The sequence below is a fragment of the Schistocerca nitens genome, chromosome 1, assembly GCF_023898315.1.
Source record: "Schistocerca nitens isolate TAMUIC-IGC-003100 chromosome 1, iqSchNite1.1, whole genome shotgun sequence".
NCBI lineage: Eukaryota > Metazoa > Arthropoda > Insecta > Orthoptera > Acrididae > Schistocerca > Schistocerca nitens.
Window position 1 is genome coordinate 540,996,141 of NC_064614.1, and position 18,518 is coordinate 541,014,658.

General features: G+C 39.1%; 1 protein-coding gene across 1 annotated transcript in view; it reads left to right on the top strand.

The window, feature by feature from the left end:
• Positions 1-1,547: 1,547 nt before the first annotated feature.
• Positions 1,548-18,518, top strand: part of LOC126253976 (thioredoxin domain-containing protein 5 homolog) — a 122,805-nt gene continuing 105,834 nt past the window's right edge. Inside the window, exons 1-2 of the mRNA XM_049955271.1 lie at positions 1,548-1,900; positions 2,108-2,257. Of these exons, the coding sequence (XP_049811228.1) occupies positions 1,728-1,900; positions 2,108-2,257 (323 nt within the window). The 5' untranslated portion in view covers positions 1,548-1,727. The remainder of the gene's footprint in view (positions 1,901-2,107; positions 2,258-18,518) is intronic.

The window sequence follows — 18,518 nt, forward strand, 5'->3', positions numbered from 1 at the left end:
TTTATTCATCGGACTTTTCTATATGGATATTATCAATGGCTGTTTGTGTGCAATTGGTTTGTCTGGTTGGGAACTTCAGAGTGGGAATTAAGTTGAAGGATGGTGTTAGTAAACCAAATAAATTCATATTGGGAGAGTCGTTAAGTAAATCTACATTGAAGTCATCAGCAACCACTATTTCTTTGTTTTTGGTTGTTAAATGGGCCAGTACAGCTTCAAGGTGGTTTATGAACAGATTAAAGTTACCTGGGGGTGCTCGCTATACACTTAATATTGTGAGGGGATACCTGTCTACAATTATTTTAGACATTCATTTACAGTGTAATAGCTGTTATTTTGTAAGTCTTTGGGTAAACGTGTGGAGACCATTAGGTTCGTTCAATCGACACTGTGTGACACGCGAACATGGCATCCATCTTCGCACAACGTGGCTGTGCAAGATGACAATACAGATGATGATGAATGATATTCTTATAAAGAAAGGGGAGAAAAGGCCAGTACTTTTCTACATAAATATGGAAATTAAAGGATGGGAAGAAATCAGTCGAATAATATTTTCAAATTCTCTGACAACTTGTGTTTGTATGGGACAGACAATCTCATGCTCGTATTTTTGAATGTTAATGCGGGTAAAATGCGAAGCAATTCATCAAAAATTCCAACTCTCATTCGAACTATTAAAAAAATATTTTGTTGATGCAGAAGTTTATGAGACACTGTGTAAAACTTTACACTTATTACCTTCCAATCCTACTGTTCTTTTTATGATTTTTTTTTACGTCTCACGAGTTCGCAATTAATGACCTCTTGAAAATCGATATCGACAAATGGTGCTTGGATTAAAAAAAAAAAAAAATTGTGACTGTCATCTTTCGTGAGCGAACTCCATTTTAACGACGTGACATGACAAACTATTTTGTCATCATGAAGCAAATCATCCATGCCCCGAAGCTAGCTCGCTGCGCTTTAGAAGCATGTCTCTGTCATGCGAACGCCAACAAATGTTTAAAAAATAAGTTCTAGTAATTGGAATTACAATCTCTGTATACTTATTCACACACAATTTCATTAATTTTGATCCACGAACCCTCAATATAATAGTTTGTCAAAACGGCAAGGTATGAAGTAGTGACTAGGCACGCAGTCTGATTCGTTTATGGGGAGTGCAATCACGCCAGATCCAGACGATTTCGAACACCGACAGTTGTGCAGTACTTACGGGGGATTGCTAACTGCTACAGTTTAGTTCAAATGGAAAACTGTCACGCGTCATTAAAGGGAGAAAATAACACCCGGAAATTGTTTATGTACACTTTTCTTTCCTCTGAAAATACAAATAGAATCGATTGAGCGTAATAATCAAAACCATATGCGCGTTTAAAATGGCACAGTTTATATTTAGTTATTTACATCTGCATCTGTCGGAAGGGAAACATTCTACTTTCAACCTTGTCGTACAAGTGCTTTATCATTGTAGTTGTCAGTAATGTTATACATTCGTGATTACTTTATCAGTTGCTTCTCCCACCAGCGTGTGTGTTCGAATGCGTGTCGACGGAAATATCTTTACCGCCAACAAAATCCTTTGGTATCTTCAAAAGGCCGGAGTGAAAAAAAGTGACGGTGACAGTAAACCGTAAGGACTAAGGAGTAAGAATCGTCTTTGTGACCGTTTTTGAAGAGTAAGAAAAGTCGGGAGACAGTGTAATTTATGCAAAGGACAGAAGATGATCTCCTTTAGTGAAAAATTTCTTCGCGTTATCGTAAGCGTTAGTGTGGTGTTAATTTCTAGATTTACAGTGACGTTCGCGGCGAGCAGTTTAAAACCTGTAGATTACACCGGTGACACATTCTCTGATGTTCAGAAAACAAATCATTTCGTCATGTTTTATGCACCATGGTAAATTTTACCTTTGCTATGATGTGTGTTTACTGTATGAGAGGCAGAAACAGTCGAACTGTACCTGCTAATTATGTAACTTTTGTAGTCATATTAATAATGAGGAAACATAATGGTAATTGATTCTTGGGATTTGCCTTAAGATGCTAGCGTTCTGTAAGTATGCCGGAACATGGCAAGTGAATAATCGTCATTTATTGGTTGTAGGTGCGGACACTGCAAAAACTTGGCCCCCACATGGGACCAATTGGCCGAAAAGTATCACAAGGATGACAACAGTGGTTTGACGATAGGAAAAGTTGACTGCGTAAAGGAAACTGCGTTGTGTTCAGAACAGGATGTAACAGGTTATCCCACGTGAGTAGACCTATATTTATATGTACACGGGCAGTGTTGGAATTACTTGGTGGGGCATAGTGGCAAACACCTCACAGTCCATTTATTCTCTTGAGAATTTCAGCAATCAACCACACTTCAAAAACACAATATTCACAAGTATAATACTAATATAAGTTTAATATTAGTACCATATCCAACACACAGCCTCAGTGTGATGCAGAAAGGAGTGAGTATTTGCCATAAAAAAATCTTCGACCCTCTATAAAAGTTGCTTAGAGTAAATCTAAGGCAGGTGAATTTCATTACTGAATTGTGTCTTTGCTTGAGGGAAACGAAATGCCCATAAACTGTTTTGTGTCACCCTCATGACTCCATTGTTTTTTATCTGAAACTTCTTTTTCAGTTGCGTTTTGACATAGCCACTTTTACCCATAGCCATTTGTATAATGAATGTAAAACCTACATTCTCAATCCATTCAATAGTGTATGCCAGTTTCAAATGAGTGCAAGAGGATAGTTTGTGTATTCTGTTCAGTCTTGACTTGAATCTGAGGGTAATTTTAAGCTTAGATCATGTGTGTGTTATACCTTCAACGCCTATCCAGTTGGTATTCGCCACAGAAATGCCGTTTGAATGTCCGACTCTGTCTTAAAACACAAAATGTGGAAAAATCTGTCTCACAGTGATCACCTGCAGTCAACAGTAGCACCTTTTGACAGCTACATGGCTTGTATGTACCATGACAGAATTGCAGTTTATTCCATAATACTCCACTTCATCAGTAGGCTGCACAATTTTCTTTTGCTTCCTTTAGAGGTTTTCTAATGTTACTGTGGCATATGGATTTCAGTGAGTACAAGGACTGCAGACAAGTGCATGCAAACAGATTAGTTGGATGGTTAGTTGATTAATTTTGGGGAGGGGACCAAACTGCGAGGTCATCTGTCCCATCGAATTAGAGAAGAATGGGGAAGGTAGTTGGCTGTGGCCTTTCAAAGGAACTATCCCGGCATTTGCCTGAAGTGGTTTATGGAAATCACGGAAAACCTAAATCAGGATAGCAGGACGTGGGTTTGAACTGTTGTAGTCTTGAATGTGAGCTTGCATTATAGCTCTGGCTGCATCCATTTTGCTGTGGAGAGTACAGCACAGTGGATTGTGCCCTTTTCCTGTAGAATCTCTGTTGTCCATTTATTGTTGAGCTCTTCTCTATTATTGCATAAGAAGTTTTTAATTGTATGCCCAGGTCTTTGTTATGGTTATACATTTTCTTCGTTTATTAGGAGTTTCTGATTTTTCTTTGATGAAGTAAGTAGCTTGAAATTTACTGTAATCATCTTCGAATAAAACACAGTTAGCGATACACAGAGGTCAGTGTGAATCAGCTCTCTCAGTTCAGAAGCTCTCTTCCATGTGCCAAATGGATGCTTATGTTATTTACCATAAATACAGCCTTCATAGAGCTCAGTCCAATCTCATGTTTATGCCTAAGACCTTAGCGATAAGATCTTGATATGTCACTTATTTTGATATCCAATTCTTTCATAGTACAATTGTAATAAGTTTTCTCAACTGATTTCATTTACTGCAGCAGGAATAATAGGTTTAATGCTTCTCATCATTAATTTAAATAGTCCTCCATAACAATCATGATTGCCAACTAGTTTAATGACTTCATCAATTTTAAAATAACATGTTTCTATTATGAATAAAAATGTACTCTTTGGATTTTTATCTTGTGCTGCCCAGACAGACAATGATTATTTTTAATTTTTGGTACGTACCATACATCACTCAGAGATTTTGTGCCACTCTCCATGAACTGCAGCTTCCGTTATTATGCTGCGCATGTCAACAGTATCACCGCCATCTGATGTAAGTGCATGTGTTACAAAAAATGGTTCAAATGTCTTAAAAAACTGTCAGTATTGGTGATATGACTTATCGCACCATTATCTACAAACCAGCTACTGGTATCATGTTGAGACAACATAACAGACATTTCAGCGAAGATAATCATGTTCGTATTTGGAGTTTCAGCAGCTTCCAAAACATTATTTTTCTGAGGCTTTTGTGGTTGACCATCCGCAATCCACTTTTGGCCTGTTTGATCACATGTATTGTCTTCTTGTGATAATGACAAGCAGTTTTATTTTTCTATTGTGCTTATTTAGAGTGTTGCATCAGTTCATTACTTTATAGTGCCTCTTGAGACATAAAATCTCCTCCTTTACTTGACAAAGCTTTCTTGTATGCTCACAGTCGAGTTATCATATTATCAACAGTCTTATCACTTTTTGACATAAGCATCCAACTTGTTTGAATGAAAAATATTCAGCTGGTAGTATGCCAAAAGCTTTACAAATTGAAAATAAATAGAGTAATTGTGGATTATTTTCTACATATTTGACCATTTTTTGCATGAAATCATTCTACATATTTATCAACTTTGATGTAACAGTTGCTGCATCATCATAAGAATTTTTTACAAAGGTAAAGAACTTTATCTTCAGAAACACCATCAAACAATTTATGCAATTCTGCTCATACGTATCAAGACGTATTAGGTGCAACACTGCCGTTACTTCTCGAGTTGTATTAAGACACATTATTTTCTGCACTGTTTCCTCTGTCATATTTGAAGTCAATACAACTAATTGCTGACAGCCGTAAGATAATTATTTAATTTTTAATTATTTTTTATTTTTTTAAGCAATGTCATCTTCGGCATCATATTCTACAGTCTTAACTAACCTACCTTCAATAACATAAAGTGCTTCAGGAAAACTGTGTAGACAGATATTTGCTTGTAGACAGATATTTGCTTTGTAGTTCCATGTATTCCAGTTCATTTGGCCTTCCAGTAAACCATTGTGTATGACTCTTGTCGAATCTATTGTCAAAATTCATAAACTGACTTCAAAACTTACACTGTGATGTACAAAATTCACAGTACACTAATTTCAAAACTTAAACTTCATTTGTGTATGAAACTTTCACTTTAAATTATGCAGTAGCACACCTGGGCCCATAACCTGTTAGATTATTAAGGAATAAAACAAGTTTTTCTTAGTTCAAAAACAGTGGTTTATTAAAAGTGTACACATTAACACTTTGTCGGTTTCCGGTGACCAGAGGGAGCGGTGTGGTTCTGGTGTGACAGACTCCCACTCCCACTTTATTGTTGAGCTTATGTGGAGTTGTTTTGCTGATCTTCTTTTCAGGATAGCTGGCTGCGATTGTCTGCCCAACTTCTTCTCCGAAGATAAGACACTGTTTTGGAGGAATTTTTTATACTCTTGAAATAACTCCATCCACTCAGGATACTTTTAAACCAATCTCACTGTATTTTCACTTCCACAAACAAGACATCATATAAATGATTCATTTTTTGTAAGGCCAACAATTACCAGTCCAACAGATACTCTTGCATACTTTATAACAAATACAATTTATAAAGCTCTAGCAAGTCCATCCGAACCTCACGAAAGTAAGTGAATAAGTAAGTGTCTTTTCAGCTGTTCTCAATAATGACTGACGTAGCACTATCACACAGTACGACGCATTTGCTCCTTGTGCTGGGCGTGTAACTTCTGAGGCAAGTTCTGCGAATACCTGCCTGTGCCATCAACCGTCCGATACATACCAGTGCTGCGCGCGCGCGCACACACACACACACACACACACACACACACACACACACACACACACAATCGTGGCGCAGTAGACACAGTTCCACTTTCACACACTCATCTTTAAAATAACACGTGTTCGAAATAGTGGAAATACAAGTGTCTCTAGAATTTAGCCCCAAATTCTCAATGCCTTACATATCCCTCCCCATAGCTCGAATATGCAATATTTTATACATGTTTATTATGTAAATCAATATCATATTCATATAACAATAATTTATACTTCGATCAGTTTGCATGACATTCCTTTTAACAATTGTGTACTTAATCTATAGCTCTCCTTTTTTTCCGTTTTACTACCATTATAAAACTTGAGCCTTTTGATCAATGTTGGCGTCAGCTCTTTCAAAATCTAAAATTCATGAGGACAAGAATTTTTCTGCTTCCTGTTCCCTTTTCCAATCGTAAATTCCAAGTGTGCATGATCCATTCGTATTCTGTTGTTTGCTCTTACTTTGCTTGCTACTTTTCCTAAGTATGTATTTATTCCTTACTTATTACAATCTGGAGTAACTCTGGGTAAATGAAGGTGCTCTTTTTGACCCTTGTAACTTCACACAACAATGCGAGTGGAAAAGAGAATTCAAACTTACCAGAATAATCTCTACAAAATGTGTGAGTTTTGTCACTATCCTGATCTTTTCCATTTAGGCACAGTACCTGTATCATACATACGGGTTGATGTTATGAATTCACTCCCTCCTTCCATTTTGGTAGGTATGCCTCTTTAAACAAATTCCTAATATACTATGGTACAGGTCAATCCCCTTCTTGGTGCCCCTGCCCGCACAACATAGGTCAGCCCTTCTCGGGTCTGCCTGCCTGCCCTTTTGTATCCAATCAATGCTGTGTGCGCCCTCCTCCTCCTTCCTGAGTTGGCTTCATAGTCCATTGCCCTAGTATACATCTACACTCATTATAGTTTCAGCTCTCTGAGACTGCAGACGTGTGTGCAAATTGCGTTTCGTGTGTGTGTGTGTGTGTGTGTGTGTGTGTGTGTGTGTGTGTGTGTGTGTGTATCTACCTCTGACAAAGGCCGTAATAGCCAAAAGTTTTGATTGTGTGAATCTTTTTATTGTGCCTATCGTGACGCAGCATCTCTGCTATATGGTGAAAAGCAACTTTCCTTCTCTGGTATTGTTACATTCCATTTTGGATTTTCCATTGTTTGATCTTTATGTACACTATAATTCAAAACTACCTCCTAGAAAAACTAAAACTCTACTTTACCCTTCCCAGTGGCTTCTCAATACTCTCTTTAACACCTTAGAGTCCTTCCTTACTCTTCCAGTCCTAAGTTTCCAATAGACACCATCTTTGGAAATATTATTTAATATACTCTTTCTTACGCTCTACTTGTCCCACTAGTACAATTTATCAGAATAGTTGTTAGACTGACATCAGATCCGAATCTATTTCTGTACACTTAGGTATACGATGTAGCATAATGAACCACAATGTTTACTGTCATAACAACCATGAATACTCTTAGTTCTTGCATATATAAATATATCCCTGACATAACCTGTATGTGTTGGGGAACCATCACCTCACATAACAATGTGCACATACCCATCATTATGTGCACAATTTTCCCCCGCCAACACATGACGGTTCTCACATTGTCTTTTTTGTTTGTGTCTTTGTGTTTCATTTTGTGTATGTGTGTGGGTAGTCGTGTAGCCTGATTTTCGGCCTGTTTATGTAAAATAAGTTGAAGGTTATAGAAAACCACAGAAATTAAGGAGGACTTCAGCGACAGAATTGTGTGCATATGGAAAGAGCGAAAGATAGACCGGTACTCAGATGAGAAGTAAGAAAGCAAAAGATAGAAATGGTTTGTTAAGATCGAAGAAGTGAAAGAAGATAGCCCCAAAGACAGGAAACCCTTCCCACCCCCCTTCCCCAGGATCCCTACTTCGCCGGTACTTGAGTGAGAAGCCGGAGGAGGTATGATGTTAAACGTCTCCTGCAGAGCGGACATTCTCGCCTTCACCTTTGAAGTCTCCGAAGAAAGATCTTGGCAATTCCTATGGAAAGGCAAATGGTGAAGAATCAGTCACACTTGTCTGTGAGGGTTGTCTGAAAGGTGGAGTGTGTGTGTTGTGTTAGTCATGTATGTACCTACACTACCCAACCAATACAAAATTTATATAAACCCTCCCCATTCACATCACATCTCACAAAAGGTATAAAATATTCAGTAGTAAGTAGAAAACTATGTATCATATCATCACAAATATATAATTATTCATATTACATCGTATCATATCATTCGCGTCATTTCTCACAAAGGGTATAAAATATTCAGTAGTAAGTATCATATTATCACAAATATATAAATATTCATATTACATCGTATCCTCCAATAGTTTAGGCCAGAATCAGACCTAACTATATGTTGGTTGGCTAGGCAAAAATATGATCTAACAATCTGTGTAGACTGCATCGGCTTTTGTCGACACTACAACCGAGAGCCCAGGACAAATCGTGAAGACCAGCAATGGCGCCTCTGGAATAACCGAGGACGAAGTCATAAAATGTCCCAGCAGGTATAATTTTTTTTATCCATTGCCATCCATGAATTCCTCTGCACACAGGTCTGTAAGGGGAAACTGGTGAAGAGGTTACATTCAAAGACTACTTTTGGCAAAAATAAAACCTAACTATGATCGGATTCAAGATCCTTGATGACTAGAGCGGAGCATGCTGTCAACTCACCTTTACATCAAGACTAGAACGGAGCATACTGTCAGTTCACTTTAACATTGAGATTAGAGCAGAGCATGAATTTGACTTACATATTATGAGGCATTACCAAATGCTTCATTCTTGACTCGATATAACAAATCCATCAAGGTGATTATATAACTGGGGATCCTAGCGCCCGTAAAACAAGTAAGGCTGCGTATAATGACAAGATCACTTACTGCTACCTCCACAAGAAGCAGTATAACCTTGATATCAGTGATTTGCTGCAACTCTTGCTTGCCCGCCATGTCAAGACGAGTATGCTGAAGTACTAAACTATATGACAGTATAAGAGGATGAGAACAGAATACGACTTGAAGAGAATTCGGTGTGGGAAATTGAATATGGAAGTAACACCAAACCCAACTTGGGAACCGACAGTCATCACTCCGCCCTTTAACACAGAATGTTAACATACCTGGGGAACAGGTGTGACTCCATCCGGATCCCATGGATCTCATATTAACCTCATTTGAGCAAGTGCACACCAGTACTTCTCGTTAAATTTTGTGTGAAAGTCTCCCCACAGCTAAACAATTACCCTTTCACTAGGAAACACGACATTAAGTAAAGTTATTCTATGTTCTATTCTGTCCTGGACAAGTTTGAATTGTTTTCATGAGTCGTCACTAACATTGTTATTATCATTAAGTTTGGAAAAAGCAACAGTCGTTTCGTTTCCAAATATTATACTCTCGGTAACTTCTCGATCTATCAACTCCTCTACCTGTTCCTCCAGACCATTAATATTTATGGTCTCTGAGGTTGCTAGCTTTTCCTTAAAATTTCTCTCCACATCATGTACTCAAGTGTTGACTCCTGCAATTTGTGACTGGTCAAGAGGGATCAGTTTATCCTGTCTTTTGATGCTATCTTTCAGGGTGTGTAGTCTTTGTTTCATTGCATTGAATGTAACATTACATACATTTTGAAAAATTCCTAATTTTTCATTAAATTCAGACTGTATATAGTTACACTTGTCTTCAGTACCAGATTGTAACTTCTGGGTTACCTGCTGAAATTGATCATCCTGCTTTTGGTTAAAGTCCGTAAACATTTGATTTATTTGTACAGTTAAAGAATTACTTAATTCATTCTTTAAATCTACTCATAAAATTTCCATTTTATCATTTGACACCTCAAATTTAGAATTTAAAGCTTCACCCTGTGCTTCTAGTTTTTCACTTAAAGTTGTACTTACTTCATTTCTCAAGGACTGAACTTGAGCTGGTGCAGCTGCACTTTGTCCCTCTATTTTTTCCCTTAATTAAGCATTTTGAGCATTTAGTTTTTGTCTTAAAGAAGTTGAATCTGCATCTAATTTTTCACTTAAAGAGGAAATTTGAACAGTTATTAAATTTGCTAATTTAGTCCAATCTGGGATCTCCCTACTGATTCTTATGGCCTTGCCCGGTTCGGAAGTTTCTGTAGGGAGTTGTTGCTGCTCCATATTTTTATTCTTTTTTGACCGTGCGATCATTAAAAAAAAATCACCTCTGTCCTTAGCTCACCTGGCATAGTGTTTTATTCTGCGTCGGTGAGGTGTAGAACTGGCACCGGTGAATAACACGGATGCCGGTTGCACCCAATGTTGGTCGCGACGTTGGCGGGTGCGAAGTCAGCAACTCAAATGGCAACCAACAACAGTGGCAGGTTACTGCGTCGGCGGCTGCTGGTTACTGCGTGTGTGAGGATTGCTTCCTTTCCACACCCAAATCTTCTTAATTGTCTCCTACGAACTAATTTCTCCACCTTGTTATCAAGGGTTGCTATGGCAACTCTCAACTTCTTGTCTCAATTACTCTAAAAAATTCCTCCTTTTCGAGTCCTGATCACTCTGGTCGTCACGTTCTGGCAGTTTCCGGCAACTAGAGGAGCAGTGTGGTGCTGGTGTGCCAGACCCACACTTCCACTTTATTATGGAGCTTACGTGGAGTTGTTTTGCCAATCTTCTTTTCAGGATAGTCGGCTGCGATTGTCTGCCCAACTTCTTCTCCGAAGATAAGATGCTGTTTTGGAGGAACTTTTTATACTCAGGATACTGCGTACACTCAGGATACTTTTAGACCAATCTCACTGTATTTCCGCTTCCACAAACAAGACACCATATAAATGATTCATTTTTTGTAAGCCCAACAATTACTGGTCAGACAGATACTCTTATACTCTTTATAACAAATACAATTAAATGTCATTCAACTTACTAAATAAGACTTCACGGCACAAAACTTCATCAGTGTGCTATAGAGATAGGAAGTAAGCCTTTTATGCATGCATCATTGTGGACCAGCTTATTCCTTTTCATAACGAAGACCAGATAAATTGGCTGTACTAAAAAAAAAAAAAAAAAAACAAACACCTTACTTCTTAGTTTGCGAGTTCAATTCCACAGCTGCAGCTGGAAGAAAATACAGACTATTTAATGAACTGCGAAAAGCATTAGAGAAAAAAATTGTTACTTCAGTACTCTTGTCATTACTGCTTCGGAGAACTGGGCTATGTCATTTAAAAGAAAATCTTAAACTCCAATATGAAGTATTGTATCAGCATTATGTCTTTCTTTTGAAGAAGGGTAAATAAATGTTTCTCACGCCCATGAGCTCAAATATCATATTGTTAAATAACAACAGCTACACCATTGTTTAATTGATAATATTGATTCATGTTAATGTATTTGTACAACGAAGGTACAGTTAAGTAAATTAGCCATAGTCTTTTTGGGCATATGGTGTTATGGTATACATTAAAATATTTTCAGTTAACATGGGAAGGCCAAATCTGAATTTAAGTTTAAATGTATATTCTGATAACATATGAAATTATCACTAAATAAAAAATAATGCATTGACAGCATTATTTGGTTTTTAACATTTGAGGTTTGCATTACAACTTAATAACAACTCCAACTACATATCATGTGCTGGGCTTACCATTAAAATAAAATTTATTGTAATATGCTCCCACTGGAATACCATCAGGAATATTGGCAAGCACATCAACAAAAAATGTACAACTAACATAATATTTTTTCCCTCAAACCAAAGAGATTTGATTTTTTATAATGAAAATTTGTTTCAAAAAAATTCAGCATTGTTAAGATATCATTAAATAGCCCATACTTTTAAAACTAATGAGAAACTGAATAAAATGGTACAAATTTTAGTATGTCAAATACTTTTGTTGATGGGGCTTTGACAGGATGCTGAGACAAAAATGAGAGCATTCCTGAAAAAAATCTTTCACCCAGTAGCTGTGTGCGCTCTCTTGCTAACAGATTCCAAGTTTGTACAAAGCTGGAACCTGACCCAGGATCCTACTTTTTGTGAGCAATACATTTATAGACTGAACTATCCAGGCACAACTCATGACCTGCATTCTTCATCTTGCCAGTACCTCTCCTACCAAATTGCTAGACAAGGTGGTACTGACACTGGACATACATTCTGGAGAATGGATTGAGTTTCTCTGTGTTGTACCAGATCTTTCACTAATGCCATGATGAATCATCTGAAAAGGACACAGCTGAATTCCCGAACTTTTTTCCTCCATAACAAACTAGGAGTGCGAGTTGCGATTCATGGCAGGACAACGAAGTATGTTAAGAGCATTGCCTGGAACAGGCAAGGGAACAATTTTGAATACTTGTCCAGCTTGCATTTTTTCATCTGCCGAAGTTGTAATTTACAGATTTGTTGACAAAACTGTAAAGAAACAATTGTTTAGTTTCCATCATTTTCCCCCCTCTCCTCCTCCTCCTCCTCCTCCTCCTCCTCCTCCCATGGCACACAACGCTTTTATGAGTACATGCTTGGCCAACATGGGGCCCGAGACCTTGCAGTGCATCTTCCATTTCAGTACTGCAAGCCCATTCTTCTTCTGTTCCTTTTTTGCCTTTGCCTATCCATGGGGATGGTATTCTTGGTACCAACCACATTTGGATTTTGTTTCTGATTTTGGACATTCTCTTTCTTTCTTTCTTCTGACCCTTGCACTCTCTTTCATTTTAAATGGCCTCCATTGTTCAGTTTGATGTACCATTCCCTTTCGAAATTTTGCAGAAGTGTGGATCATGCAGGGATGGTCACCCTTGGTATATGTTCCACCTTTGTGAATTTTTTATCTTTGCACCGTTCCTGGGTTGCAATGGCAATATGCCAAAAACCCAACTCGGGAACCATCTCACTGTCTGTGTGGTGGGGGTAATTAAGAATCTACATGCTAGTAGCCCCTGACCCTGGAAAGTCCGACACATGTCAAGGAGTTTGTGCCCATTGTGGCTGGGGAACGGGGATTCTAGGCAATGGATTACTGGCCAGGTAGCCAGTTTTTGAGACTGGGTGGTACACATGGGAAGAGCCTCCATTCAGAGTGGAAGGCACCATGGTGGATGACTTGCACATGAAGCAGATTGAGCTTCCTTCCACTGGTGACTGCATGGCTCCAGCAGTCTCTTCTGAAGGAAAAGAGTCTTCCACTGTAAAGAGATACGTCCTCAAAATGTTTCCTTCCCTAACTACACCATGGGAGGAGTGCAGGGTTGAGAGACAACTACAAAATACTAACTTCAATATAATTTGCTCTAGGACTGATGGGAATTACTTTCGGGCCACAGAGACATTATTCTTTGTTGAACAACTTGAGGACAGGTTTGAGGAAGTAGCAGCGATCTCGAAAATGGAAGAATGGATCAGTTCTGATTAAAACTGCGTCCCTTGCTGTCGCAAGTGCTGTCTCCCCCCCCCCCCCCCCTCCCCTCCATAACAGTTTCAGTATGGTAGAGGGTATCGTCTTCTACTGTGACCTTCTTTTACAGACCTATGATGCATTACATGTCCGTTAGGAGTGATGGAGTGTGCAGTTTGTCCAACGTGTACCAAAGGACAATAGGGTTGCTACTGCACTCTTTTCCATCTAGTGCTTCAAATGCATGAGATTCGAGCACGTGTTCTTGCATTGTAAAGCGAGCCCTGTCCATAGGGATAATACACATCAGTTGCACACAGATGTTCCTTATGCACCTCCTCTTCTGTCTTTGTCCACTGCGGAGAGCACCATTCCTCTGTGTATGCAACTGTAACATCTTCCAATGAGAAAACAAAAATCCAGAAGTACAAGACTGTTGACTGACTCACCTGTCAATTGGTCAAGAAGAACTATCATTGTTTGCACCCTGCACGTGTGATGATAATATATGCTATGGCAAAGATGACAACATCCTCTCTAGCAACAGTAGCCTTGCCCTTTGTGCCCTCTACATTAGGTCCCCAGGGCCACTCAACTACATCTACTCACTTTGGGAATGTTGACGCCCCTCCTGTCAAGGATGTCAGTCCCTAACCCCCATCTTGACAAGCATAACTTTCCTCTGGCATATGTTGCCAGGAAGAGCTCCCTAGGGATGTGTCCCCCCCCCCCCCCTCCCTCCCACCTGCTGCCCCCACGTTTCATTTAATCTGCAACTGGATAACAGCTGATGGCTAAAGGAGCTACAAGCTGCCTGATCATAGGATTTCATGGTCCTTCTCAGATTCCGAAACTAAGGCAGACAACCCCTCACAGACATCGAAATAATCTAAGAAGAAGAAGAAGAAGAAGAAGGACAAGGACAAGTAGTAGTCCTTCAAGAAGGAGAGACCGACGGCCCCCATGCCATCCACGCTGTATCTGAGGCAGAGTTTGTGTTGGCACCTGTGGCATTGCATTCCCCTTCACTACCTGATTCGGAACCAGTGTGTATTGATGCTGTATCCTTGCAACTAGTGGCATGACCTGCTTTGTTCATGCTACCACAGGATACCAGTAGTGTGGTTCCCCAGTGGAACTTTATTACTGTTTCCACTGCTTGGCTGCGCGTCAACAGAAGTTGTGCGTTTCCTCTACTTTCTGCATTGCCACCAAGGAAACTTAGTTTCCAGCAATGCAAGCCCTTCCCTCCATGGCTGTCAGGTCTATTTTAAGAAATACTCTGAGTATGAGAGGGTATCAAGCAAAATCTGCATCTACGTTCTGAACTCTAGTCTACGGTGAACACATGCCACTTGATACATGTCTGGAGGACATCTCTGGATTTTACTATCTGCGATGTGTATCTCCCTCCTGCTAGTGAATTGCCTTGAAACTCATTCTCTGCACTGATTTCTCACCTCCCCTCAACCTTCCTAATTTTTGATTACATCAATGCCCATAACCCTTTGTGGGGTGGAACCGTTCTAATGCTTTGGACGATGATTTAAGTGTGAAGTAGATATACTAACTTCCACTCCTTTTACGAGATGACTTACTTGTTATCCGCAGCCGATCTCTTTCGCCGGCTTCTGGAATCTTTTTAAATTTCTTCTCTGAAGAGTGATTTTAGGTACAGGAATAATGAAAATTCTCCCTCTACTTGTGAAATAAGTAGATACTCAAAGGTTACTTTTCATCAACTAACGCTATATTAAAACTTCATACAGAACATAATTCTCACTTCTCACATAAATATCTGACTTCTTGTAAATCACTCATATCGTCTCATGTCAGAAACAAAGTTAATTACATTTGCAAAGGAGTCGTCTTAATAACCATGACTCTATCACAGCATTCATAAAATACGTCTTGCCTCTAGCAAGACTGGAATAATAGTATTTTTTAAGAGTTTCTTCTCCATTGTTCTTTTTTCACTAACAATAGCCACTGACACCATTATCACAGAGTTACATAAATACTCCATGGTCCTCTCATACGCACTTTCACTAAAACTTCCATGGATCGCCCGACAGGTACTTGTCGGTGCCGTTCAACTGCCGCGTCAACATTCTTCTTGTGACTAAATTTCAAACCTGTGCACACAAACATGTGACACGCAGTAGGTAGGATTCTGTCATCCCATACTCACATTTAAAATGTCGTGTGTTCGAGATGGTAGAAGGCCGAGTGGTTATAGAATTTACATCGAAATTCTCAAATTGTTACATATCCCCCCCCCCCCCCCCCCCGCGCAATCGGACATGCGATATTTTGTACATAATCACTATGTAAATAATATCACACATAATAACAATTTCATATTTTAACAGCAATTTTCTTTCAATAACTGTGAATAATCTTTCTTTTACTACTGTGCTATTCTCTCTCGTAGATTAAAACTGAAGAAACTGCAAAAAGGTGGGAATTTAAAGAGATGGGACCTGGATAAACTGACTAAACCAAAGGTTGTACAGAGTTTCAGGGAGAGCATAAGGGAACAATTGACAGGAATGGGGTAAGAAATACAGTAGAAGAAGAATGGGTAGCTTTGAGAGATGAAGTAGTGAAGGCAGCAGAGGATGAAGTAGGTAAAAAGAAGAGGGCTAGTAGAAATCCTTGGGTAACAGAAGAAATATTGAATTTAATTGATGAAAGGAGAAAATATAAAAATTCAGTAAATAAAGCAGGCAAAAAGGAATACAGGCGTCTCAAAAATGAGATCGACAGGAAGTGCAAAATGGCTAAGCAGGGATGGCTAGAGGACAAATTTAAGGATGTAGAGGCTTATCTCACTAGGGGTAAGATAGATACTGCCTACAGGAAAATTAAAGAGACCTTTGGAGAGAAGAGAACCACTTGTATGAATATCAAGAGCTCAGATGGCAACCCAGTTCTAACCAAAGAAGGGAAAGCAGAAAGGTGGAAGGAGTATATAGAGGGTCTATACAAGGGCGATGTACTTGAGGCCAATATTATGGAAATGGAAGAGGATGTAGATGAAGACAAAATGGGAGATACGATACTGCGTGAAGAATTTGACAGAGCACTGAAAGACCTGAGTCGAAACAAGGCCCCGGGAGTAGACAACATTCCATTAGAACTACTGACGGCTTTGGGAGAGCCAGTCCTGACAAAACTCTACCATCTGGTGAGCAAGATGTAAGAGACAGGTGAAATACCCTCAGACTTGAAGAAGAATATAATAATTCCAATCCCAAAGGAAGCAGGTGCTGACAGGTGTGAAAATTACCGAACAATCAGTTTAATAAGTTATGGATGCAAAATACTAACACGAATTCTTTACAGAGGAATGGAAAAACTGGTAGAAGCCGACCTCGGGGAAGATCAGTTTGGATTCCGTAGAAATGTTGGAACACGTGAGGCAATACTGACACTACGACTTATCTTAGAAGCTAGATTAAGGAAAGGCAAACCTACGTTTCTAGCATTTGTAGACTTAAAGAAAGCTTTTGACAATGTTGACTGGAATACTCTCTTTCAAATTCTGAAGGTGGCAGGGGAGTGAAAGGCTATTTACAATTTGTACAGAAACCAGATGGCAGTTATAAGAGTCGAGGGACATGAAAGGGAAGCAGTGGTTGGGAAGGGAGTGTGACAGGGTTGTAGCCTCTCCCCGATGCTATTCAATCTGTATATTGAGCAAGCAGTAAAGGAAACAAAAGAAATGTTCGAAGTAGTTATTAAAATCCATGGAGAAGAAATAAAAACTTTGAGGTTCGCTGATGACATTGTAATACTGTCAGAGACAGCAAAGGACTTGGAAGAGCAGTTGAACGGAATGGATCGTGTCTTGAAAGGAGGATATAAGATGAACATCAACAAAAGCAAAACAAGGATCATGGAATGTAGTCGAATTAAGTCAGTTGATGCTGAGGGAATTAGATTAGGAAATGAGACACTGAAAGTAGTAAAGGAGTTTTGCTATTTGGGGAGCAAAATAACTAATTATGGTCGAAGTAGAGAGGATATAAAATGTAGACTGGCAATGGCAAGGAAAGCGTTTCTGAAGAAGAGAAATTTGTTAACATTGAGTATACATTTAAGTGTCAGGAAGTCGTTCCTGAAAGTGTTTGTTTGGTGCGTAGCCATGTATGGAAGTGAAACATGGATGATAACTAGTTTGGACAAGAAGCGGATAGAAGCTTTCGAAATGTGGTGCTACAGAAGAATGCTGTAGATTAGATGGGTAGATCATTTAACTAATGATGAGGTATTCAATAGGATTGGGGAGAAGAGAAGTTTGTGGCACAACTTGACTAGAAGAAGGGATCGGTTGGTAGGACATGTTCTGAGGCATCAAGGGATCACCAATTTAGTATTGGAGGGCAGCGTGGAGCATAAAAATCGTAGAGGGAGACCAAGAGATGAAATACTAAGCAGATTCAGAAGGATGTAGGTTGCAGCAGGTACTGGGAGATGAAGAAGCTTGCACAGGATAGAGTAGCATGGAGAGCTGTATCAAACCAGTCTCAGGACTGAAGACCACAACAACAACATTCTCTCTCGTCCTACTTGAATATTAAGCCATGAGCATTCACTCAAGGTTTTAGTCAGTTCTTCACTAGTATTTAGGAATTGTGAGGATTCCTTCTTTATTTCAGGAATTGGGAGGACTCCTTCTTTATTTCCAATCGTGAATTCAAGGTGTTCATGACAAATGAGTAAAAATGAAACAATGGAAAATCCAGGATGGAATGTAACATTTGAGTAATCTATTTCTGTTCTCATCTTTTGTACGTCCTTTCCTTAGTATGTACTATTCTTTCTGTTTTTTGTAGCTTGGAGGAACTCTGGGCAAAATGAAAGTGTTCTTTTGGCACTCGTAAACTTACATGAAATGTAATATTGCTAGTGGTGCATAGAATTAAAACTTTCCATAATAATCCTTATACAATTTTGTGACTTATGTCACAATACTGTCCCTTTCTTTTAGGATCAGTACCTATACCTTGCTTGTGGGTTGACCTTATGAGACCACTTCCTCTTTCTATTCTGATAGGCATGCCCCTTTATAAAACATCCCTATTTTTTAGGCTACAGGTCTCCTATCTCTGTGTAGGTACACCTGCCCTATATCCTTTCTTTG